The sequence below is a fragment of the Muntiacus reevesi genome, chromosome 5, assembly GCF_963930625.1.
Source record: "Muntiacus reevesi chromosome 5, mMunRee1.1, whole genome shotgun sequence".
NCBI classification, from domain to species: domain Eukaryota; kingdom Metazoa; phylum Chordata; class Mammalia; order Artiodactyla; family Cervidae; genus Muntiacus; species Muntiacus reevesi.
The window spans coordinates 53,122,664-53,146,978 of NC_089253.1; the positions used below are offsets into that span (position 1 = coordinate 53,122,664).

A 24,315-nucleotide genomic window follows, 5' to 3' on the forward strand; every position below is an offset into this window, starting at 1 on the left:
ACAATGCGCCCACTCTCTTCCCCGCATTTTCTTCCTGCTAGGTGGAGGGGTGGGGGAAACAGCAGAGTAAGCATCATAAGAGCAGGAGAAGGTGGCCACTGCTGAAGGAAATGTGGAAAATTGTACCAGTTCAACTGATGACGTTTGCTGTGTTTAACTTCTCTTCATGGTTAAAAAAAGATCACTTGCTCATCAAAGTACTTCATTGAAAAGATGCAACATTAATACCACAGTATTTCCTAAAATGATAAATGGAGTGCGGGACACAACTGATGGAAAAGACTGTCTGAGAAGGTGGCAGGTAACAAGGCCAGAGTTGGCAGGTAGTTCCCCAGGGAGACTCTGCCTGGGCCCCGACTGTTAGGACCGCTCTCCTTTCTTTGCTGGATGTGTCCTGAGGACGCGTGTACTTTATTTCTGGCTGTGGTATTTTTTGGGATTGTACAGTCCTCCAGCTGAAGGAACTCTCAGAATTGAGACAGATAGGTAGATATACAGACAGACAGATAGGTGTGAAACTCCTTGCACAGTACACCAATGTGGTGTGGACTTGACCTGTTCCCACATACTTCTGTGTAGCTAGTGTCCAGTCCACTGTATGAACCTTGAGTACACGTCTGTCCAGTAGGCCTTGTTAATGATTAACATTACACTTTCTTAGCATCTACTTTGACTATCAATTACTGTGTAACAAATTGCCCTAAAACTTAACAGCTTCAAACAATAGGCATTTATTATTTGGTCCCAGTTTTTGTGGGTTGAGAATCTAGGTGCAGCTTAGCTGGGGGCCTCTGGCTACAGGTTTCATGAGGTTGCAGTGAGTATTGGGAGCAGGGCTGCAGTTTCTTCTGAAGGCTCGACTGGGAAAGGATCCACTTCCAAGTTCTCTCACGCTGTGTTGGCAGGACTCGGTTCCTTGCAGGTTGTTGGACTGAGGGCCTCCTTTTCCAGCTAACTGTTGGCTGGAGGCCTCCATCAGTTCTTCATCTCATGGCCTCACCTTCAGAGCTGTTCAGGACGTGGCAGCTGGCTTCGCTCCAAGCAAGCGAGAGGTCGTCTAGGACAGCAGCCAGTCTCTGTAACCTAATCTCAGAAGTGACAGCCCATCCCTTCTGCCATGCTCCATTCACTAGCGTTGAGTCACTAAACCCAGCCCACACACACAGGGGGAGAACTACACAGGCTGTGAGTGCCAGCAGCAGGGACCGTGGGGCTCATTTTAGAGGCTCCAGCCTCAGCAGCTGTACCCCCCAGTGGGGTTTTGCCCCAAAACAAACTGCAGGTAACTCCCCCTTCTGCTGCTGACTCTGCTGCTTTCCTTTTGAAAGCTGATTTCTTCTTTCTTTTAGTCTCTTGCTAATCAACTCACGTCCACAGACCAGCGGCAGCAGCATCACTGGGGAGATTTTTTTTTTTAAGTGGCTCAGTCATGTCTGACTCTTTGTGACCCCAAGGACTATACAGTTCATGGAATTCTCCAGGCCAGAATATTGGAGTGGGTAGCCGTTCCCTTCTCCAGGGGATCTTCCCAACCCAGGGATCGAACCCAGGTCTCCCCTCGTTGCAGAATGTTTCTTTACCAGCTGAGCCACCAGGGAAGCCCAAAAATACTGGAGTGGGTAGCCGTTCCCTTCTCCAGGGGATCTTCCCAACCCAGGAATTGAACCGGGGTCTCGTGTACTGCGGGCACATTCTTTACCAGCTGAGCTATGAGGGGGAGATTGTGAGAAATGCAGACTCTCAGCCCCTCCTCCACCCCAGCCCAGGGCCTCTGAATCAGAATCTGTATTTTGACAGAATCCCCTGGTGAGTCATAGGCACGTGAAAGTCCGAGAAGCATCGTTCTACATCCTCAAATATTGCTCCATAATCTGGAAAAGGGAATTGACGGCGCTTCTCTCATTGTTAAGGTGCCTCAGCTGCTCTCCAGAAAAGCTGAGTCTTCCCCTAAATTTCAGCATCTCAAGGGCCTCCCGGTTTGGAAAGATTCTGTCTGTGCTGCTCTCCTGACTTTCACAGGAAGTGTTTTAACCTCTGTATGCAAACAGACAAGTAGAATTGTGACTGGATTGTCTTGGAGGTTCACAGATACTCATGTGTTTATTCACTTATTTATTTAACATGTATTAATTAATCATATACTGTGTGCCAGGCCCTGTTTTAGTTGCTGGCTATCTAAGATTGCATCAAACAGTCAAAGTGTCTGCCCTCCTGGAGCCTATGTAGCTCATAGAATTGGAGGAAGACAGGAAAAACTAATAACACGTGTCAGATGTCAGGGGATAAGGGCCGTGGAGAAAATCTAGCAAGTTAGAGGACTGGAAAGTGTGAGGGGTGGGTGTGAGGGTTTGCTCTCTAATGTGCAGTGGTCAGGGCCACCTCACTGAGCAGGTGACAGTGGGCGGTGCAGTAGGAGGAAGACCGAGAGAGAACGGGGTCCCAGGAGCCACATAACATGCTTCAGGGAGGGTAAGATGATGCGACGACAGTTCAGCAGAGGAGAGGACTGAGAGCTGGCTTAGCCGCGTGGTGTCACTGGTGATCTTGACGTGTGCTGTCTGGAAGAGGGGGAAATTCTGATGGTGTCAGTTCAGGCGAGAAGGGACGCTAACCATGGATAAAACGTGGTGGATCCTGCAGCGGGATGGTTTCAGCTAAATGCTACTTAATTTTAAATAGGTTAAAGTAGTAACGTTTCTGTTGTGTATATTTGACCACGATAAAGGGAAAGGGGGAGAGAGTAGGTGTGCGAGTCTGCTGGGACTGCCGTAACAGAATGCCACAAACTGAGGGGCTCAGACAGCAGAAGTTTGCTTCCTCACAGTTTTGGAGCCTGGCAGTCCAAGGTCAATGTGCCAGCAAGGTTGGTTTCCGGGGAGGCCGCTCTCCTTGGCGTGTGGACAGCCACGGCGCGGTGTCCTCACGTGGCCTCTCTTCTGATTACGCTGGGAGAGAGAACTCGGGTCTCTTTTCCTCTTCTCATAAGGACACCAGTCCTGTAGGGTTTGGGCCAACCCTTATGGCTTCATTTAACCCATATTATCTCCTTCAAGGCCCCATCCCTAAATGCAGTCATATTGGGTCTTAGGGCTTCAACAAATGAATGGAGGAGAGGGGACACAATTCAGTCCATAACAGCAGAGGTAAAGAAGAAGCAGAGGCAACAGATACAGACAACTCTCAAATAATTTTATGATAGAGGAAAGAGAATGGGACAGTAATTCAGTGTGTCTAAGGGGTTAAGAGAGAATTTTGTTTTTAAGATGCACGTTTGTATGCTAGTGGGGATGGGCCCCATAGGGAAGAACTGATGGTGGAGGAGAGAGCAAGGGAATTTCTGGAGTGACATTCTTAAGGAGGGTAAAGAAGATGGGATTCACTGCATAGGGAGAAAGGCAGGTCAGTTAACAGACAAGGGAGCATGGAAGCTGGGGACAGGTGGCCTTACAGGCAAGGGCAGCGAGGGAATGCCTTTGAATGGCCATCGGAAAGAGTCAGCCGTGATTCCCTTCCACTTCTCATCGCTTAAGGAACCTTTTGGGGAAGTCTGTTAAATCACGGGTTTATAGATTCTTAGGGGCGTTTTGCCTGGGGCTGTGGTGAATACAGTTTCTCTTCATCCCTTTCAAAACCTGAAATCCATTCTGATGCCTAATATCTTACCCAGAGTCTGTTGGTTATTGCCAAATCAAACCCCCAGGGCCTGTGAAGTTGAAGGTTTTTAAGTGAAATATCATATGTTTGAAACAGTCTGTTCAAAGCTTCTTGCTCTCCCTGAGGATTTAAGTTTCGGTTTGAGGATGCAGAGCCCTCAGCTTGTTAGATAATGCCTGTCAGGAGAAGAAGGCAGTGGACTCCCGTAAACCAATTACTGCCAAACTTCAGCGACCTCGCTCTCCCTTCCCTGACTGGAATTGCAGATCCTATATCAACAAGCAAACTGGACTTGAAAATTACAGAAAATATTTCTTAAACACCTCCTGTGTGCCAGGCACAGTGCTAAGTGCTTTACACATATTACTTCATTTAATCTTCACAACAGCCCATCATGGAAACACGTAATTGCCCCAATTTATGATGAAAAGATTAGGGAACTAGGAAAAAACTATGGTAAGCAACGGACCTAATACTCAAAACCAGATGTGCTTGATTCTAAAGTTCTGGGATGTTTTGTGTTTCTTTATAAATGTAATCAGAGAGACAAATTTGCATCATTTAAAAGAAAAAAGTCCAGAGAAGTGCATGATAAAAAACAAGCTTCCCACACCAATCCTGATTTTCTCATTGCCCCCAAAAAGCTTCTGTTCCTGATCACTACGGTGGACGTTTTGAAGGTGCTCAAAAGCAGATGAGCTTAAATCAATTAGGAGAGTTCACTCCTGTTATGGATAGAAACTAAAGAAAATAAGTACAGCTCTTAGAGGACATGGCATGTATAGAAGTCGATGGTGGTGGTTTAGCCGCTAAGTCCTGTCCAATTCTTGTGACCCCAGGGACTGTAGCCCCCAGGCTCCTCTGTCCATGGGATTCTCCAGGCAAGAATACTGGAGTGGGTTGCCATTTCCTTCTCCAGGGCATCTTCCTGATTTAAAAAAAAAAAAAAATTAAGAAAGAAGGAGCTGTTACCATCATTAGCCATTTTAGACATTTCTTTTAAAAATAAAAATCCAGTGTTTTAAGTCTTATACTAGGTACCACCTTCATAGTCTTCAAGGATTACTAGCACGATTGTATTATATACAAAATTGTGTGCATTTGTTATGTGCTCGTGTGTGAATTTCTCTGGGTAAGAATCCTTAGCTTTTGTCAAATTCTTCAAGAAGCCTCTGTTCCTCAAGTAGTTAAGAACTATGGCTTTACCCCCAAAACTTAGGTGTTCCAATTGTAGATTGGAAAAGAAAGAAGGATCTTGGTCTGTATTTTAATGGGAGTAAGAAATGGACCTGGATCCATAAGAAGTAGACCTCAGTCCACAAAGACATGTCCTCTCCAACCCTTAGAGCCCCTTGGCCAGCAAGGAGATCCAACCAGTCCATCCTAAAGGAAATCAGTCCTGAATATTCATTGGAAGGACTGATGTTGGAGCTGAAGCTCCAATACTTTGGCCACCTGATGCGAAGAACCAACTCATTGGAAAAGACCCTGATGCTGGGAAATATTGAAGGCAGGAGAAGTGGAAGACAGAGGATGAGATGGTTGGATGGCATCACCAAGTTGATGCACATGGGTTTGAGTAGGCTCCAGGAGTTGGTGATGGACAGGGAAGCCTGGCGTGCTGCAGTCCATGGGGTCACAAAGAGTTGGACATGACTGAGCGACTGAACTGAACTGAACTGAACTCCAACCCTGGTCATTGTAGCCACCTAGGAGTTGAGCCACCCTTTCCTTAGAAGACGGGAAAAGACTTCTCATCAGTCACAGAACTTAGACTAGGACCCTCAGGCCTAGCGTTTATTTCACTTTAGCCACCAGGCTTCCCAGAAACTACTGGTTTTCTTTCAAAACATTGTCAGATCACACTAGAGAAGCAGGGCCTTCCTCCTCCTGGTCCCTCTGTGAGGCAAGGAACCCGTCAGCCTGGGATGGGCCACAATTCTTGTCTCGTGGCACCTCAAGCCTCTGCTATCCCTGCTGAGGTTCCCATGCTAGTTATGTCTCCTGTCTCTCTCAAGTTTTTATTTGTCCAAGAAGTAGATTTGGAAACTTCTGCCAGCCTTTTCTGAATCTCTGCTCGCTTTTAACTTAGGAGCCAGGGAAGGATTATAAAATTAAATTTTTAAAACTTTCTGCGACTCAGTCCAGCTGCTGAGATCCATCACCTCACCCATCCCAGGCCTCCCTGCCTTTGACCAGGTCCTAGAGAACAGTGGTCCTCTGCCACAGCCATTGTTTGTCGCTGTCCCCATTGCCTTCTCACACCTCCATGTTCTGCAGTGATGCTCTGAGGGAGTGAGGCCATGTCTGAATCTTCAGTGAAGGAGAGAAACTTCGAGTTAGAAAGAGACCAGCTTGGTAGTTTGAGTCTGAATGCTGGATACACTGGAAGTAAACTCTCCATTTCGGAAGAACAGCTACTCAGATGAAGACAGCTAAGTCCCAGGCCTCTGGTTCAACACCAGGACTTTGGTATCCTCTCAGGATCCATCAGAAGCTGGTGCTGATGCCCACAAGGGAGGCAGAGCCCCTGAGCAGAACTCCATGTTTGCACTGTTGGGGTGGGGGCACATCCAGAGTAGCCCAGTCTTCAGTGTCTAGACACGCATAGACCAGTGGGGACTCATCACTGAAGGGCTTGGGTCCCTGGCCAGGGTTGGAGGTGTGGCTGGAGCAGCTGCTGGTTGAAAAGAGGGAGTTCCTAGAAGACGGTACCCAATAATGACGTCAGACTGCACCAAGGGAAGCCTGTGCAGAAGCTGAGCTGCATGCAGACCTTTTCCTGAATAAATCCTGAATGTACAGTAGAGGAGGATATTCTGAAAATGCAAAACAAGTGCATTAGCTGTTCTAGAAAGGAATTCATGGACTTGATGGAATACAAGAGCTAATTGGTTGGCTATTTATTAAAATAAATCTAGAGCTTAGAATGGAATATCCCTAATAATTTGATTGTTTTGCTATTTAAGAAGGTGCATGATGCACAGTGCCTGACCATGTCTTTACCAGGCAGCCCGAGGGGCTCCGTCTGCTCTGGCCAGCTTAGTGAGCTGGTCTGTGGGAGCGCATCCCACTCTGCAGAGCAGTGTGTCCTCGAGGCAGGGTGGATTTGGTGGATAAAGTACCAGGTGGGAGTAGAAACTGGGGGACAAGTAGGATTTGAACCAGGAGCTGGAGAAAGGGGAAGGGTAGACCTGCAGAGAGGGGCTTTCCTTGTCTCCTGAGAGCCTGTCCCGGTGGTCGTTCCCCTCTCGCCCAGCTCACTTTCTAGAAGGGCTCTGGTACCCAGAAAAGCAGGTGGCTGTGTGTGGCACGTCTGTTCTTGCTCCCGGCAGCACCTCCTGTGATTGTGTTTCCTGGGCATTCATGCGAGTGCGTTTCAGCTTTCACCCTTCTCCTTCTGCAGTTTATCACAGTTCAGTGAAGAGAACATGATGGACCCCTACAACCTCGCCATCTGCTTTGGACCCTCGCTGATGTCGGTGCCTGAGGGCCACGACCAGGTGTCCTGCCAAGCGCACGTGAACGAACTGATCAAAACCATCATCATCCAACACGAGAATGTCTTCCCCAATCCCCGGGAGCTGGAGGGCCCCGTCTACAGCAGAGGAGGGAGCACGGAGGATTACTGGTAGGGGCTAGGGCTGGGGGAGGGGCGGTGTCACCCACACCCACTGGCCTGGGCGCCAGATGGCCCAGCGAGGCCGACGGATGCTCCCCACTCCTCCCCACCTCCCCCCTGCAGCGCGTCAGGCCGCTGGGACCCAGAGTGCTGTCAGCCAAGCCCCACTTGACCCAAACCGCGGAGCAAGTACCACTTTAGGCTGCCTCCCTTCTTCACGTGTGCTGAGTGGCGAGGGACCATTCTGAGTAACAATGTATTACATTATTATGTATTACATAATAAGATGTAATAACAATAGCAGGAACATTAATAATCTCCAGAAAAGGAAATTTAATCCGGTTGTACACAGAACTGCCGCTCATCAGACAGCAGTCTCAAGCTCCTGCTCTAGGCTGGCTGTTGTGGGAGGAACAGTCCTGCATCCAGGGAATTCCTCTCTGATTGGGGAGAGTGCAGATAGGAGACGTAATTTGCTGACTGTGAGTTTATATAGTGCTAATTTAGTAATGATCGCAGACATTTGTGACGAGAAAAGGGGTAAGGTCCCTTTGCGGCAGGTTAGGCCCAGTTTCCCCCTAAAGCAGATTTGTTGTGAGTTTGCCTGGAAACTGAGGTATAAAAGGAATCCTTCGGGCGTATCTTTACTAGTCCCTTCCATCAGACAAATAACAAATCACCATTTCCATTTTGCAGATTAAGTCACTGCAATCTGGAGGCCACTCCGGCAGTGGGGGTCCAACCCTGACTGCTTGACTCAGTGCAGAGTGCCACTCACTGCCCCCCAGTGCCCCTGCATGCCACTTACAGGTCATTTTTCCCACTAAATGCAAAGACAGCTGCCCAGTATCCCTCACCGCCTCCTCCCCCTCCCCCTCGCTTCTTCCCCTAAACAGTGGTTCAGCCTGGGCTGAAAGCGCAAGCCAGCTCCAGTCAGATTCCATCTGAATTCAACATCTGGAACCAATTCAACCAGCCCCACTGCTGGTGACTGAGGTCAGGGGACAGGGGAGGTGGCTCACTTTATTAAAAGCCAGTCAGTCCATGCTTCTCCCCGGCGCTCACAGAAGGAGCCTTCAGCCCAAAAAGTGAGGAGAGTGCCAGCCATACGTCTGCGAACATAAAACGGCCACTGTCACAGGACTCGGACTTGACTGTCCTGCAGATCCTGGCCTCTGGGGCTGAGCTGGAGAAACCTGGGCTCTCCAGCTCGGAGACGGAGCTTCTGGTCACTCTCAGATGGCTTGGTGGGGACCAGGGATGCGGTTCAGGTCTCAGCATACTGGCTGGTGGGCTCCAGGGAGCTGTCCTTGTGTATGTGACTTGGAGAGTTGATCTCCTTCACCTGAGTGTTGAAACGCTGTGGAGTGGTGCTCCCGATTCCTGCCTCACCTCCCTGCTCACGTATCACACCGCGGCAGGCTCTGGACCACTTCCAGGGCACAGAGCCCTCCACCCACCGTCCGCTCCCCAGTCCCCGCCCAGCCCGGCAGGGGTGGCACAGCGGGCATAGATGGGAGGGCGCCTGCCTCCCGGGTCTGACATTTGTGGGTAGCCGCTGGGGAAACCGCAGCATTTGTCAGGGGCTGTTACTCCCACAGACTGGGTGGCAGGCCAGAGGCACCCCAGGTTCAAGAGTGGATGGCGCTGGGAAGGAGCCGCTGTCTGACCACTGGCTTCCCAGCCACTCAGAAGGCTCCAGCCTCTGCATCTGAAGAGAGAGAAGTGCCCATGAAGTGAGCTGAGATGGACACAGGGACCCTGGAGCTGGGCCGGGAGACAGGGCAACCAGGGAAGGGGGGGTGCAGGCCCCTGGGCCTCCTGCCACCCCAGCATCATGCTTACCAACCCTGAAACCAGAACCCAGCTTCCCGGTATCACCCACAGTGTGGCATGCCGGGCTGCTGTTGAGACTGCAGCTGTTTGCAAGGCTGAGGTGAATGGAGCAGGAGAAGCATAGCATTTAGGGCTCAAAGGGACCGTTTAAGCCTCAGCTTGCCTTTACCTCAGGGCAGTGGTTTTCCAAGTGGGGTCCACAGACCAACAGCACCTGCCTCTCATGGGCTGGTCAGAAATACAAGGGCTCCAGCTCCGCCCAGACGAGTAAATCAGAAACTCTGAGAGTGGGTGAGGCAGTCTGCTTTCCACACGCCATCCAGGGCTCCTTCAAGTTTGAGCTGCTGCCTTAGTAGGTGGCCGCACAAGTGAACTTAGACTTAAGGCCTGGGGAAAAGTGAGCCTTTGTTTGCCCTGAGCACCCCAGGAATCCTGAGGGTTTCCAGAATGTCACCAGACTCCTTCAGAGGGTCTCTCAGCCCAGCAAACAGTGAGAAAGTGTACCCACATTTTCTGATGAGGAGGACGTTTTCCCACAATGCTCTCTCTTCTGGAGAGCCCAGGATGTCCCGGCTGCTGTTCAGAAGCCCAAAGAGTTCTGCGGTCCTCCCACAGTATTCTCTGGGGTCTGGAGAGCCTCCGTAAACCGGCTCGCTTCACACGGGGTGAGGGCCCATCTCATGAAGAGGGAGGGGCTGTAACTTAGCCTGCACACACACTTACAGAGGCTCAAAGGTGAAAACTGAAGCCAGGATGTGGGGTTGAGGGATGGCAGTGTCTCCATGGAACTGCCCGAGGAGACTCACTTGTTACTCCCTGCTGCCATAGGAATGAACAGACTTTTGTCTGCTTCTCGGGAGGTGAGCGCTTCCTTGTGCTGCTCCCCCATGTGCTCTGCGGTCCAGGAGATCAGGGATAGAAAGAACTTTCCTAATAACTTCCCTGCTCATCCTCTATTCTCTGCCCCGAATGATCTTAGGCTCCATGAATTTTGTCAGGAGCTTGACCCAGCTCACATGCCCTGCCCTTTGCAGAGTCTGGCCCACAGCCAGCTTTCTTCCCCTGCTCTTGTTTTCCACTCACTCCTATGACTCACCTCCTACTTTCTCACCAGTACTAAACCACAGAGCAGCCAGAGACATCAAGCAAAATGAGAAAGAAGGAAAGAAAGCACTGCTTATTAATCACCCCTTCTTATTTCACTGAATCCTCACACAACTCTGTGAGAAATACAGAGGTATATAGACGATGATTCTCAATTTATAAATACAGAGGTATATAGACCATTATCCTCAATAGATTAAGTAGCTGAGGCTTAAAGAAATTAAGTAATTGCCCAGGGTCACACAGCTACCAGGTGTCAGAGCTGGTTTTCAGATCCAGTTGTATCCGATGCTAAAGCCCAGTTTTTCCCTTCCACCTTGCTACCACCAGGAACTAATTCACCTAAAGAAATGGGCCTTGAGGAGCTGAGTCACTCTATATTTTTGAGAAGATTTCTAAGTTGAAATGAGGTTCCCATTGTGTCAAGATGTTTGTAAGTTCCATGTAGTCTCCAGTAGTTTTTGTAGCAGGAGCTAGCCGAGAGACTTCCCAGAGTCTTGTGTTTCATTATAAGCATCTACCTGCAGTGTGTGATCAGGACTCAAGAGTGCAGGGTACATTCCATGCCCAAGGAAGCTGTGTGAAAAAGAAGATAAGAATTTTGGTTCCTCTTCTGTTGCAGTGACAGCCCTCATGGAGAGACTACCTCGGCTGAGGACTCAACCCAGGATGTGACCACAGAGCACCACACCAGTGATGATGGTACGAGCCCTGAGCAGGGTCCCCGGGCCGCTGGGGCGTGAAGCAGGACGGAGCGGTGACACATCCTGTGCTCTGGCTGACCACTCCTGCACTGCGGTCTCCCAGAGCTGCCCCCCAGCTCTCCTGGCTCCCATGCTTACTCTGTCCCTTTCTTGGAGGGACAGCCCCCCTCTCAGGTCGAGGAGTCTCTGTGTTAGAGCAGAGGTGCAGGGCTGGACCTCAGCCCTCCACCCTCTCGCCCCAAGCTGCCTGCGCCTCAGCCACCTCCCAGCTCTGGTCTCATCTGGCTGTCTCGCCAGCATACTGCTGGTCCCTTGTCACAGCCCAGACTCCTGCCAGGTAGCTGGAGACCAAAGTGAAGGAGCGCTCATTCGAAAACCAGTGAGCCCAGGGAATAGGGAAGCTGGATGCCAAGAACCCAGCAGAAGCAAGCCAGAGGGGGGGTGGGAATCAGGACGCAGAAACCACATGCTCTCACGCCTGCCGACTGGAAAAATTGACCCTTTCCAAGGCGCAGACATGCACTGCGCAGCCTGGCGGGTGTGCGTCCAGAGCTGGAATGCACAGCTGTCGTCCGTGGGCCTTGGCGGTGCCCGTGATTTATTAGGGTCGGTCCGGCCAGCACATTCCCTGTCTTGCCAACAGTTCTGCACCTCCATTTCTGGATCGCCTGGGCTCTGGAAGTCTCGGCAGCTGACAGGGAGCCTCAGAATTTTCTGGGCATGAGAACGAAATGGCACAATCTTCAGTGTTCCCTGCTCCCTGCCTTGCCATGAATTCTGCAATCCTCGGCCAGTTTTTAAAGGAGAAAAAAAAATTAGGATTGCTTATTTGACTCCTAAGGTCAAAAGGATCAATATGATAATTTGCCACACAGTGGGAGGAGAGTCAATGAACTAGGGAAATCTGTATTTGATTAGAGCCTAGTGTTCCCCGGTACTGCCAGAGGCTTTATGTTTTATCTCTTACTCCCTAATGAAACTGATAGAGCTGCTATTTAATAGTTAAGAAAACTGAGGCCAGAGACAAACCCAAGGCTGTACGGAACTGAACCTGGGGTATTTAGACAGGCCTGCTGTAGTGAATTCTCCAGCAGACCCAACAGCCCTGAGTGTCTAGGTGTGGTCTTGTTTGAGAGCAGTGTTGCCTTCCACGACTCAGAATATCTGACTTTAACCCTAGGTTCCTGATTTCTGGGATCTTTCTTTTTGCTCTCCAGCCTCTACCTGCAGCCCAGAGCAGACCATGAAATGATACAGTAGTAACAGTGACTGATACAGGCATGGCTTACTCTGGGCCCTCACTGTTCTGAGCACTTTTACAAATGGTTATTTATTGACTCCTCATGCCGACTTCATGAAAAAGGCACTGTTCTTATCCTCGTTTTATACACGAGAAAACGGAAGCTTATACAGAAATAGAAGTACATTGCCTTTGTAAACCTCTTAATTTTTCAAATCACTTCCATGTGTATTTTTCCATGTATTGGTCACAAAATATAGTTCCATGGTTTGCTCTTTGGAAAGCTGATTAGGTAAGTTATTTTCTCTTTATAGAAACCAAAATTTCATGTTCTAGTAGGGGGAATGGATAACCTAAATAGATTATTTAAAATGCAATAAGAAGTGTTCTAAATTAATGGAGTTATTTTATAGCCAAAAAGGCAATAATGCTTACAACTACAGTATGGAAGGTTCGATGATAGGGGTTGGCATAAAGCACTATGGAAACACAAAGGAAGTTACTCGAGGAAGCAAGCGAGGTTTGAGTTGTGACTCAGTGTGTTTCATCAGGCAGGTGAGAGAGAAAGAGGGATTCCAGGTGGAGGGAACAGCAGGAGCAAGGGCAAGGAAGGGCATGCAAGTACTTTCAGGGGTTTGCACCATCTGCTCAGGAGTCGCTGGCTATTGTATGTCATCCGTGACTTATGTTCACAGTAGCTTATCTTCCCACCACTGTGAGTTCAGTTAACTGGGCTCTTCCACCCAGTTGCCGAGTCTGTGAGTCCAAGCAGCCTGTGTTTCCTTCTCTCCACCCCTCTCAGAGTGTGAGCCCATCGAGGCCATTGCCAAGTTTGACTATGTGGGCCGCACAGCCCGAGAGCTGTCCTTCAAGAAGGGAGCATCTTTGCTGCTTTACCAGCGGGCTTCCGACGACTGGTGGGAAGGCCGGCACAACGGCATCGACGGTCTCATCCCCCATCAGTACATCGTGGTCCAAGACACGTACGTTGGGCGCCCTGCACCCTTAGGGGCCCCTGGCCGCCCTGTGGGAGTGAATCCTCACTTCTGGAGCCCGGGAGGGTGAGGGAGACCGGCCCTAGGGGGCGCCAGCACGGCCTGCGAGCGCTGCTCTTCCTTGGAAAGGTGCCCAGTGTCAGAGACTCTGGGGAGAATTGTTTTCAATCTCTCCACTCTACTCCTCTGCCAGTCACATCTCCGCCATCCCCAGCCCATGCTCATCCACGTTTATACCTGATGAGTGATAATGAGGGCTAATTATTCTACCACTTACAGTTCCTTTCTGGAACAATCAGATTGGGAAAACATTTTGATTTCTCTTACCCTTTTTTTTTAAAACAATCGTGTTCACCCCAACCTGTTGGGTCACTGATGGCACTTTTCCACTTGTAAATGAAAATGTTGAGCTCATTTTCTAGTAGAAATGTAGCTTAAGCAGCTTTGTGGAAATAACCCAGCTCATTTAATGAGGTTGACTTGGGGAAAGACGGGAGAGGAGGGGGAGGAACGTCAGGGAGCCGAGGGCTGTGGAGCGATCGCAGACAGACTTCCTCGCGTGGGCTGTCTGTGGAGTCCCACTCCTTGAGGCCGTGTCTCCCCGTCAGGAAGACTTTTCCCCATAGCCCCCCAGACCTGCCCTCATGCCCTAGCACCCCGCCTCTGCCCCCAACTCCCCTTGGATACGATGCTGTCAGTGTTTTTAGTCCTTCCCTTAATATTATTTTTTAAAGGTTGATATCCTGAATGAGTCTGCACCCTCCCAAGCCTCTCCCCGGCTCGCTCTGCGGGGAAGTCCTCTCTCTGTTGATAACATCGCATACCTGGTGGCCGTCTGTGCGCGGACAGGACCCTCCCAAATTTAGCATTATGACTTCACCACAAGACTGAGAGAAGATGAATTGTGGGGGAGAAGGGGCTTTCTTTGTCATCAGTAGCCAGAGGGGCCGGGAGAGCAGTGGCGAGAAGTGGGACCGGCTTGGACGCTCTAAGTGGGGCTGGATGCGCTACGACAGAGTGTGGCAGGGTCCTGCCTCAACGCCGGCACCTCCAGAGCCGCGGCAGAGCTGACTGTCCCTCCCCAGCGCTGCTCGGGACCTGAGCACATAAACCGCAACCTGCAGGAAGGTGGCCCGGCACAGCGGCCCCAGGAGAGCAGCGAGGGGTAGAAGGCAGATGCCGCGAATCCAGGTGTCCCCTAGCCAAGCTTTCCGGAGGAGCTGAGGACCCCGCAGGACTCGGCAGGATTATTTATTTGTATTTAAGCGACCCTCCAGAGGCCCGTAGCTCCCCTTGCCTCCGCTCCCCTAGCCCAGCCAGGCGTCGCTGCTGCCTCAGAGCCATTGCGGGGTCGCGTGTGTGTTGGGGGGGCCATCTTGCCGATTTAACACTGCTTTTTGTGTTGTTGTTTCCCCCTCCTCCCTGCCTGCCTGCCCCTCCTGCCCCAGCGAGGACGGTGTCGTGGAGAGGTCCAGCCCCAAGTCTGAGATTGAGGTCATTTCTGAGCCACCTGAAGAAAAGGTGACAGCCAGAGCGGGGGCCAGCTGTCCCAGTGGGGGTCATGTAGCCGATATTTATCTTGCAAACATCAACAAGTAAGCTCTGCTTTTCATTTTCTGCTCCCCTGAATGACTTGCGACACCCAGCCTCGTCCTCTGGCCTAACCGCCCCCTCCGTCCCTGTGCTGCGCGTAGGGCCCCCGCTGTCTGGCCTGACCGCCTGCATGTGCCCGCGGCTGCTGCAGGACAGACAGGGCCGAGGAGACGTTCGCAGGCCCGTCCGCAGGCCCAGCGCGGCCGTCACCCTGAGGCCCGGGTACACCCCGCTGTCCCCACAGCGGCTGTCCACTCAGACCTTCCCGGCCATCCGACTGCTAAAACTCTGGCCAAAGCTGCAGTCACTTCACGCAGCCTAGTTTTGTACTGTTTCTCAGAGGCGCCTTCTCATTTTCAGTTTTGACTCCAATAATAGTCTGACGTCTTCCTTGGCCCTGTCTGTTCAAAAATCCAGTCTCATGTGTCTGCAGCCAGGTTCATGTTGCCCCCGATGGTCTATTTTACCGCGTGTCTGTCTCCCCCTCGTCCTGCGTTCACTCCCCTGAAGGAAAGGAGACCACTCCCCACTCCCACGGAAAGCTCCGTCCTGAGATCTTCATTCATTGTCTAATGCCGGCTCCCTTTCCTCTTGCCCTTTCACACCACAAGAAATAATTTGCCATTTTCCCCTACCGCTTTAGCCAGTGTATGATCCTACCCTACTAGTCCTTGTGCAGATGCCCACTTCCATCCAGCAGGCTCGTAACTCTGGCCCCCGGCTTTCCTTGTGGCTGTTAGCAACATCCTGGGGTTTTTACTCCACTCACGCCTGATCTGGCCGTCTAGAGGGATTCCACGCCCGTGTGCTGCTGCCTCCCCTAGAGACATTCAGGTTATTGGAGAACTAATCTCATCTCAAGGGGCCAGACACCAAGTCCCAAAGCCTACAGACCTCTTTCCGCCAGACCCTGAAACCTGGCCCAGTGCCAGCAGGATGACAAGCCCCAGGGCGCTCCCGATGAATATGGATTGGCGATGATGTACAGCTTTTATTCCCCTCTGGCTTTGGAGGAATGAAATGATTTGCACATTGAAAACCTGTTAACCGTAGCCTCTGGATACTGAAACTGGAAGGAGAATAAAAGATGCTTGTTGTTTTTAAACTGCACCAGGTCGCCCAGATCTCTTGGCTTTATTCCAACCAGACGGTAGCAGGGGGAGTGTTTGGGGCACGTGGCTCTTTTCCATTTCTTTCACCCTCTTCGTAAAATAGCTGATTCAGCTCACTTAGCCAGTATAGTTCTAATTTAAATCAGACTGGTAAAAAAGACTGAGGATTTTATTCACTTCCCTCCAGCTTCATACCCTGTTGGGAGGGCCAGCTAGTAAAACGTTAACTGTGGGCTGATCACATTTTCTTCCTTATTTACAAGTCTGTGTTAATTATAAGCCTATAATCATAAGGTTGTAAACCTATAATTAACCCAGAAACCAAGGCAAGGTCGGTAGGGGGAGAGTTAGCTAATTAGTGGGGTACATATTTTTAAGCCGTCATATATTTGTTGCCATTTGTACAAAGGAATTGTAGAGTGTAGTAGCCAGAATAGTCAACAGACGAACATCTGGTACAGTCCTGTGAACTCCTTGGTTGGGGTATCAGGATGGGCTCCTGGAGGACGTGGTCTGCCCAGACTGCCCGCTGGGCAGGGGTGAGCAGCGGTTCCCCGGCACATCTTGCTCTTTGGACTGATCCAGCTGTGCCTCCCGCCCCACTCACCTCTCCCCCCAGTGCTCCTTCTCTCCTGAGTGCCCTGGGTTCTCTCTTGTCCCTGGACCTTCCCGTCTGCTGTCTCCTCACCCGATCGATTCTCCTCCCTTCAAGACTCAATCTGACAATTGACCTCTTTGGGGAAGCCTTTCTGACACCCCCGAATTCCTCAGGGCTGAGTTAGGTGCCCTTATTCTGTATTCCCAAAGCAATCTCAGGACCCAAGCTGGACTCAGATCCCTTGAAACCAGGAGCCCTATCTCCCTCTCTTTACATCCTGGGGGCCTGGCCCACACCAGCCGCTCCATATATCTGCCTCCTCGGCAGTTTTGGCCTTGTGAGTCAGCCCTCCTCAAGTGGAAAGAGGAAATCAGCAAAGAGTTACCAGGGTGTGGCCTTTCGTTTCTGAGCACCTGCTGCTGTGCTGAGTCATTCAGAGAGGAATGAGACGTTCCCTGCTCGGAGCGCTCGGTCTGGCAAGGTGAACACCATCACACCGGGAACTAAAAAGTGGTTCCACAGACGTCCTGAAGGAACAGAACCGAGAGGGATTGAGTCTGCCTACCACTGGGGGTGGGTGCCAGAAAAGACTTTGCAGGAAGAAAAGTCATTTCAACTGGACCTTATAAGACTGAGGACATCCTTTACCCACTCAACAGTGGCTGACCCCCAAGGCTAAAGCTACTGAGGCAGGCAGCTTCATGAGTGGCGACAATGTGCCAGATCCCATTTATGACGAGGAAGACCTCCCCAGTGAATAAGACCAGGACTGGCTAGAATCCTGGCCCTGCCCCAAGGACTAGCTCCTTATCTTCAGGGCCTACCATGCTGGGCCTTCCCTTCTTCCATCCCCAACTCCCACCTCAGCTTCAGAGGCCCTTAGTAGATTCAAGATCAGAGCTGCCAAGTGGCCATCCCAAACCAAAAGTTTCATTGCCTCTTACTTTAGATCTTTTAAATCTGATTCCAAGAGATAATGAAATTACTCAGCAGTAGGCAACACCCGTATGAGTAGGATTCTGCCAAACCATTTCATCTGAGAGCCTTAGTGGGCTGAAACAAATTGACTCAGAGCCTGGGTTCAGCCCGGTGCTGGATGACTTAGGGTCATATAGATGTATTCCCAACCTAGAAAATGCACAAATGTGGCCCGAGCTCTGTAGCATTGCAGCCTCTTGAAAAATACTCCGTTCCATGTCTGCAGAGTAAGCAACGACAGCCTCTTGCCAAAGCCCAAAATAATTACAGTCTCGTCAGTGGACTAAGAAACATGCTAAAATTTGGGAAAGTCAACTCTCCTTTTACCATCAGTTTCCTATCTACTTGGTAATAGAGACTTTTTTCCTATCTGGGGCCTGGTTTCCACTCAAAGCAGGTAATGGAGGGTGCCTCTTCATGAGTCTGTCTCCCATTAGAAACTTTCACTTAATCAGACATTTCTTCTGACAGCACCTTACATCTCAAGAAATCAAAGCCTATGACCACCAAGTAAGTATCCGTTTCTCCTTTGCCCAGGTCGGGGGTGGCAGGGGGATAGACCCAGAGAAAGCCAGGGAAGGTGAAACAAGAGTCCTCTCCTTTCCGGAGTCCCTGGGTGCCCACACCAGCCTCTGTCTCACTCATCCTGGCTTCCTTGGAGCTAGGGCTCCCTAATGACACTGCCCCCTCTGTTTGTCATTGAAGGCAAAGGAAACGGCCAGAATCTGGGAGCATCCGGAAAACGTTTCGGAGCGATGGCCACGGGCTGAGCAGTTCCCTGACTGATTCCGCCTCCCCGGTGGTGGGGGCTAGCTGCCGCCCGTCTTCCCAGCCCATCCTGAGCCAGAGCCTCCCCAAAGAAGGGCCGGATAAGTGTTCCATCAGTGGGCATGGAAGCCTCAACTCCATCAGCCGCCACTCGTCGCTGAAGAATCGGCTGGACAGTCCACAGATCCGGAAGACAGTGACAGCAGGAAGGTCAAAAAGCTTCAATAACCACCGGCCCATGGACCCTGAGGTCATTGCACAGGTAACTAGGGGCTCTTGGGCAAATAGGTACCGTGAGTCTATGCTCATCATTGCTGCTTATGTCATCCACGCTCATGACGGCGAGACTTGAGTCAGAAATGTGCCTTGTACATTATATGCTGAGTTCAGGCTCTATCGAACACCTAGACCTGATAACATGACTTTCCAAGAAATTCATTGACCCCTCTTTCCCCAGAAAGAACTCAAAGACAGAATAAAAGAATGCAGGTTTCTTGCTCATACATGGGCTATTTGCAAACCTGTTGTAATTTTTAAAGCTAGTAGTTACAGATGGAGAATTTCTGATGGAGCCCATTCAGCCCAAGTTTTGAGTCTTGAGACCCTGGTAGATTTCAGTGAAATTGCCCAAGTGGTGAGACTCAGAGGTGGTTCTGGCCACCTTTTCATATCCGTGTGCCATCCTCATCATCCGTGAGGCTAATCTCTTGTTCCTAATGAAAGACCAATGACCAATCAATAATCTGCTCCTGGTTGTGAAGGACCCAGATTACTCTGCCACTGGGGACTTGGGTACCAGAAAGGTTTCCAACCCAGGCTTCCAGAGACAGTGGAGATGAGCCCCCTGGTTACAGGGTCTTCCGTCCATGTATGCATCACACTGACAAATCTCTGTTTTCCATGAAATTATTAGAGATCCAGCCCCACCTCTAAAAATCCGGCTTTCGGGGCCACTCCAAGCAGTTCACTCAGACGTCTCTCCCAACTCTATAACTTTCATTAGACCAGGTAGGAACTAAGGGCTCACTGCTGCCCTTTTTTGTCTCAGCTGAGCTGAGAGTCTCCTCACCCCAGCTTCCAGGGGCAACAGAGACTGGGTGTGGTCTCTATTGGCTTAATTGTGGTGCTCTGCTTAGGGGGGGTGTGCCTGGCAAGCACAGTATTAAGCCATGGGCCTGAGATGCCCTGCTTGGCTAGCCTTCTGTTTTCGTGTCTCCCCTTAAGCTCTTGGCTGCAATCCGCCTTGCACTCCAGGAATCCTCCCAGCTCCCTCTTTGGCCAGGTGTTAGGGATGTCAGGATAGCTACATACATAACCTTAGCTGCAGAGCAGGACCAAGGAGGGAGACAGTTCTTTCTGAACAATTTTAAGGTTTGAGAGCATCGGAGGAATGAGTGAAATTGAACCACTGTCAACAGAAAGCATAGATCACCCTATAGGCCTTTGCTTAAAACTTGGAATTTTTCCATGTGAGTTTAATCCCAAGGGAGGAGTCGTGTGGTTGTTTGGGGGTGCCAGACAGAGTGTGTGGAGAGGAGGGGAGGAAGCTGGGACGTCTTCCTGGGAGGCAGCTGGCTGCATACAACGGGTCTTTGGTTCTGCCTTGAGCCCCTGAGCTAGGGCTGCTGTTTCCTACTATCTGGTGTAGTGACCTGATGGAGATTGGCCTATGTGGGCTCTGGCGCCCCCTCCTGGTCACTCCTTGGTCCCCTCCCATGGTGATGGGTGGAAGGAAATGGCTTCATCAAGATGGACACTCTCATGGGGTAGGGTGGGGCAGGGTGGGGGTGGGGGAGTGTCCTGATGAATACTCAGGGCCAGGGCTCTTGAACCCTCCCTCAGCCCTTGAGGAGGAAGGACTAACCCTCATAACCTTTGGCCTTTAAATTCCAAGATGACAAAGATCATACTTCATCTCTACCACTTTAAAATATATATATTTTATTATATACAGTTTCAAGCAAAAGTAGAATATTTATCCCATGGATATTGAATCCCATGTACTCATGACCAAACTCCTGGCCACTCCTAACTCATCCACCTTTCTGCTCCCTGCTGGATTACATATCATCTCATCCAGGTGGCTCAATGGTAAAGAATCTGCCTGCCAAGCAGGAGACGTGGGTTCGATCCTTGGGTCGGGAATATCCCCTGGAGAAAGCAGTGGCAACCCACTCCAGTATTCTTGCCTGGGAGATTCCAGGTACAGAGGGGCCTGCTGGACTCTCTCTTGCAAAAGAGTCAGACATGACTTAGCTAATAAACAACAACAATCTCCAGAGATACATCAGTGCATGTGTGTAAAACCTGAGAGTGTATTTAAAAAGAATCTCAACCACTGTCTCTAAAGTTGGGTGGGCAGGGAACCTCATGAGAAGGAAAGTCTTCCCCTCCCATCTGAACACCAACATGTTAAAGGGTTTGGGCCGGATAAGATCACCTGGACATCTCCTTGCAGGGTGTTTCTCCACGATTCAGCCCACGTTGTTGGAATAGGACCTTGGCGGGGGCGCTTCTCTCTCCGTGAGCCTCACGCCCTCCTTTCTCCCGTCCGCAGGATATTGAGGCGACCATGAACTCTGCCCTGAATGAGCTGCGGGAGCTGGAGCGGCAGAGCAGCGTCAAGCACGCGCCGGACGTGGTTCTGGACACCTTGGAGCCCCTCAAGACCTCCCCGGTGGTGGCGCCCACTTCGGAGCCCTCCAGCCCGCTGCACGCCCAGCTGCTCAAGGACCCCGAGCCGGCCTTCCAGCGCAGCGCCAGCACAGCGGGGGACATCGCCTGCGCCTTCCGGCCCGTCAAGTCTGTCAAGATGGCGGCGCCCCTCAAGCCTCCGGCCACGCGGCCCAAGCCCGCCGTCTTCCCCAAAACGAACGCCACCAGCCCGGGCGTCGGCTCCTCCGCCTCCCCACAGTCCACTGACAAGTCTTGTACTGTCTGAGGGGCGTAATTTAATTCTCCTAGACAAGGGGACTAGAGGGACTGACTGTTATTAAAAACCTTCCTATTTAACTAGTTGGGGACTTCAGTTGAAACTTAGGTTCTAAGTTGTTCTTGCCTTCCCGTCACCCAAAACCTTGAGAATGAAGCCCTCGGTATCGCCCTGCCCCCGGCCCCCTGCCGCCCCCAGCCGTGGTAACCCAGCCAGCTACAGTACGTGCAGTCCTTAGGTTAGCCGGAGATGGATGTGTCCAGCATCAGTCACTGTGAAGCCTGGTGAGGCCCGTCACAGGCCCTGGGCTAGCGGCCCGTCCCCGCGGACACCGGCCGCCGAGCCAGACGACCGGCCGCCGGCAGCGGCTCTCGGTGGCGCCTTGTTTGGGTACTGATTATGGAGGATCACATACAGTCCATGCTCCGTTTTACACACACGCACGCACGCGCCCGCGCGCGCATAGGTTTTCCTAGTCTCTGGCACGTGTAGCCTCCCCTGGTCCTAGATAGACCGTCTCTTTGTAAGTTATTGCGGCAGTTCACACAGCAGCCACCAGGGGTCTCTGTTTCCGTTACAAATCTCATTCTGTTTGGGCCAGAGAACCTAGCCTTTGCAATCTCTCCATCATACGAAATCTAGCAGGATGGGACTGGATCCTGTAAACTGTCTGGGGTTGGGACTTTCTGTCTTCTTTCTATTGGTGTGAATTGGTCATTGGTGTTTGCTTTTGCTCTCCTCCATTCTCTGGAACTACAACCCAATCTTATTATGGAACTTCTAAAGTTTTTCTGAATGTATAGACATTTCTCGGGGTCCTATCTTTGTGTCTGATGGACCATTTTCCATTTAAGACATTTTCCTGTATAAGACAGTTTTATAGTTGGTTCCTTCTAGGGTAAAGAGTCTTAAGACAGTTTTATTGTATTTGTGGCAGGTTTGGAAAAGGTAAGAAATGTGTCCCTCCTCCCTCTTTTTTGGGTACTTAAGACATAAGATTTATTATCCTATTAAAAATTAAATTCAGCTTTACTAATCCTAAAATTGTTCCCAAATGAAAATTTATCCTAAGTTTACCCCCTAGTTGGGTCATTCTACAAGGTCTCTCTTCAGGGACCAATGGGGCTTAGGGAGCCCTAGTTAGATTAAAGAGAGACAGAGCCCCTTAAAACTGATCTCTATTTATCTGGACAAGGACAACTAAGAGAACTCTGGCCTCATGGGCTTTAAAATCTTTCCAAGGCCTGAATTTAAGAAAATAAAAAATTGGATGCTGACTCTTTTGGACTCCCTTTGGCCTTCATGGTTCTCCTCCAAAAAGCAAAAAAGCTTGTCTGCTTTAATCACTCTCCAGATATGGTCCCAGCTCCCCCAACTCTCCCAGCATCATGCTGTCCCAGGGAGACCAGACCTAGGGATGGGCACGCCCCAGGCTCATGGGTCTCAGATGACTACTTGAGTTAAAGCTGAAACTCATTCCTCTTCTCTGTTTTCTGGTGTTTAAACCTGCGCTTTTGCCTTGTTTCTCACAGTTTAGGAAAGATAGTGGGTTGCCATTCAGATAGGAAAATCTAAATTGTCTTAACTTTGGCCTAAAAGATCCTTTCCGAATCAACATTTGGAAGCTGGTAGTCGTCTCTGTGGAAAGCGGTAGGATTTTCCTCCTTCAGCGTGAAGGAAAAGAGGAGCTCTATGGAAAGTTGCTAGTTAGAAAAGCAGCCTGCAACATCAGGAAAGTCATCCCATGGGCCAGGATGGAAAGATGAAGAGCTCCTTCAGTGAGTGTGTCAGCCTGTGGGAGGCAACCCACAGTCCTCCGGATTCTCAGCTTCTTTGCTCTGTGTGGTGGCCTGACCTGTCTGTCACCGGAACTTACGCAGGCCCTGAGCCAACGGAGGGCTTTCATAGCCAAGGATCTGTTTCCTTGCTGAAGATGAAACCCCACCCTTCACTTGACATTCCTTCTGATCCGACTGGTCAAAATCGGTGCCCATACCTGCCCTTTTCCTCTTTTCCTGGCACGTCCTTCTCTCAAGAAAGAAAAGGCAAAGCTTCCCTAATGACAACACCTTGGACCTGTTCCGTTGCTCCGGCCTTAGGTCTCTTTCAGCCCTGCACCTGACTTGCGTTCACCATCCCCGCGGTCAGGGCCCATCTGCTGATCTGCATCACGGACTGGACGGTGTGTGAGTGCTCATCTGCTGCCCCCTCTCCGGGCGCTGAGTTGTCTTCCCCTCTCTGGTGCTCCTGACACCGATGAGATGGTCCTGCCCTGAGGACTAGGAACCCCAGGAGGAGAGTCCTCGGCAGAGCTCATTGCGATCAACTGGAATCGAGGTTACACACTGTGATTTTTACACCGAAAAGCCAAGCAGAGCTGGCCACCCAGGGTCTCGGGAGACCAGTCTTCCTCAGATTAGCTTCCTAAACCAGCATGATGCTTCAAAGAGCCCCACTCTGCCCCTGGAGGCCTGGATCCTTTTCCTGGTGTGGACTCGGATGGGTCAGTCTTTGGGACACAGAGGTGGGGTGGAGCTACCAGCATCCCAGTTTGGAAAAGAGAGGAGTTTGCAGCCAGCAGCCTGTAAACTGGAAACACTGGTCTCAGCCAACCTCCTCAGGGCGCCCTGGTTTCTCCCCAAAGAGATGAGCAGAGATGACGCCAGCAACAGGATGAACAGACCACTGGAAGGGCTGGTGCATACGTACTATGTTCAGAAGAGAAGTTAGATCTTCCAGGGAATTGCAATGTTTTGACGTCTGACTTGTATGTCACGTTTGTGTAAAATGGTATATTCTTTAAAATAGTGTTGATAACTGGAATATTGTATGTATGCTTGGAGATGCTTTGTGTGAACCTAAGACTGTCACTCAACAGATGTTGGATTGGGGAAAATCCAAAGCACAACTTCTAAATAAAATACATTTTTAGGTTTCGATGCTGCAGTTTCTGTCCCTTCTCCACTCCTTGACATCTCCAATCCAGGAGTCCCACTCCCCGGGGGAGATTTTGATTCGTCTGCGGTTAATAGAGCCCTGCCTGGCAACAGGAGAGATGGGGAGACCTCAGGAGCCAACCATCTCCTCCCTTCCCCAGCAAGACACAGCAGAGGTGCGCCTGGAGTGTGGATTTTTCCCCCAGCATTTTCATCTAGCCCATGCGTGGAAGCTCAGAGACT

The 24,315-nt window shown here is 50.7% G+C and overlaps 1 protein-coding gene across 9 annotated transcripts in view; it reads left to right on the top strand.

The window, feature by feature from the left end:
• Nucleotides 1-24,075, top strand: part of SRGAP2 (SLIT-ROBO Rho GTPase activating protein 2) — a 249,096-nt gene extending 225,021 nt beyond the window's left edge. For 5 of the 9 annotated variants that reach the window (XM_065938270.1, XM_065938271.1, XM_065938265.1 and 2 more), the window contains 7 exons: nt 7,061-7,285; nt 10,839-10,918; nt 12,963-13,143; nt 14,604-14,750; nt 17,908-17,946; nt 18,142-18,466; nt 20,762-24,075. In XM_065938270.1, coding sequence (XP_065794342.1) covers nt 7,061-7,285; nt 10,839-10,918; nt 12,963-13,143; nt 14,604-14,750; nt 17,908-17,946; nt 18,142-18,466; nt 20,762-21,145 — 1,381 coding nt within the window. In that variant the 3' untranslated portion in view covers nt 21,146-24,075. The other 4 variants (XM_065938267.1, XM_065938269.1, XM_065938273.1 and 1 more) reach the window with 3 other exon arrangements.
• The last annotated feature ends 240 nt before the right edge of the window (nt 24,076-24,315 follow it).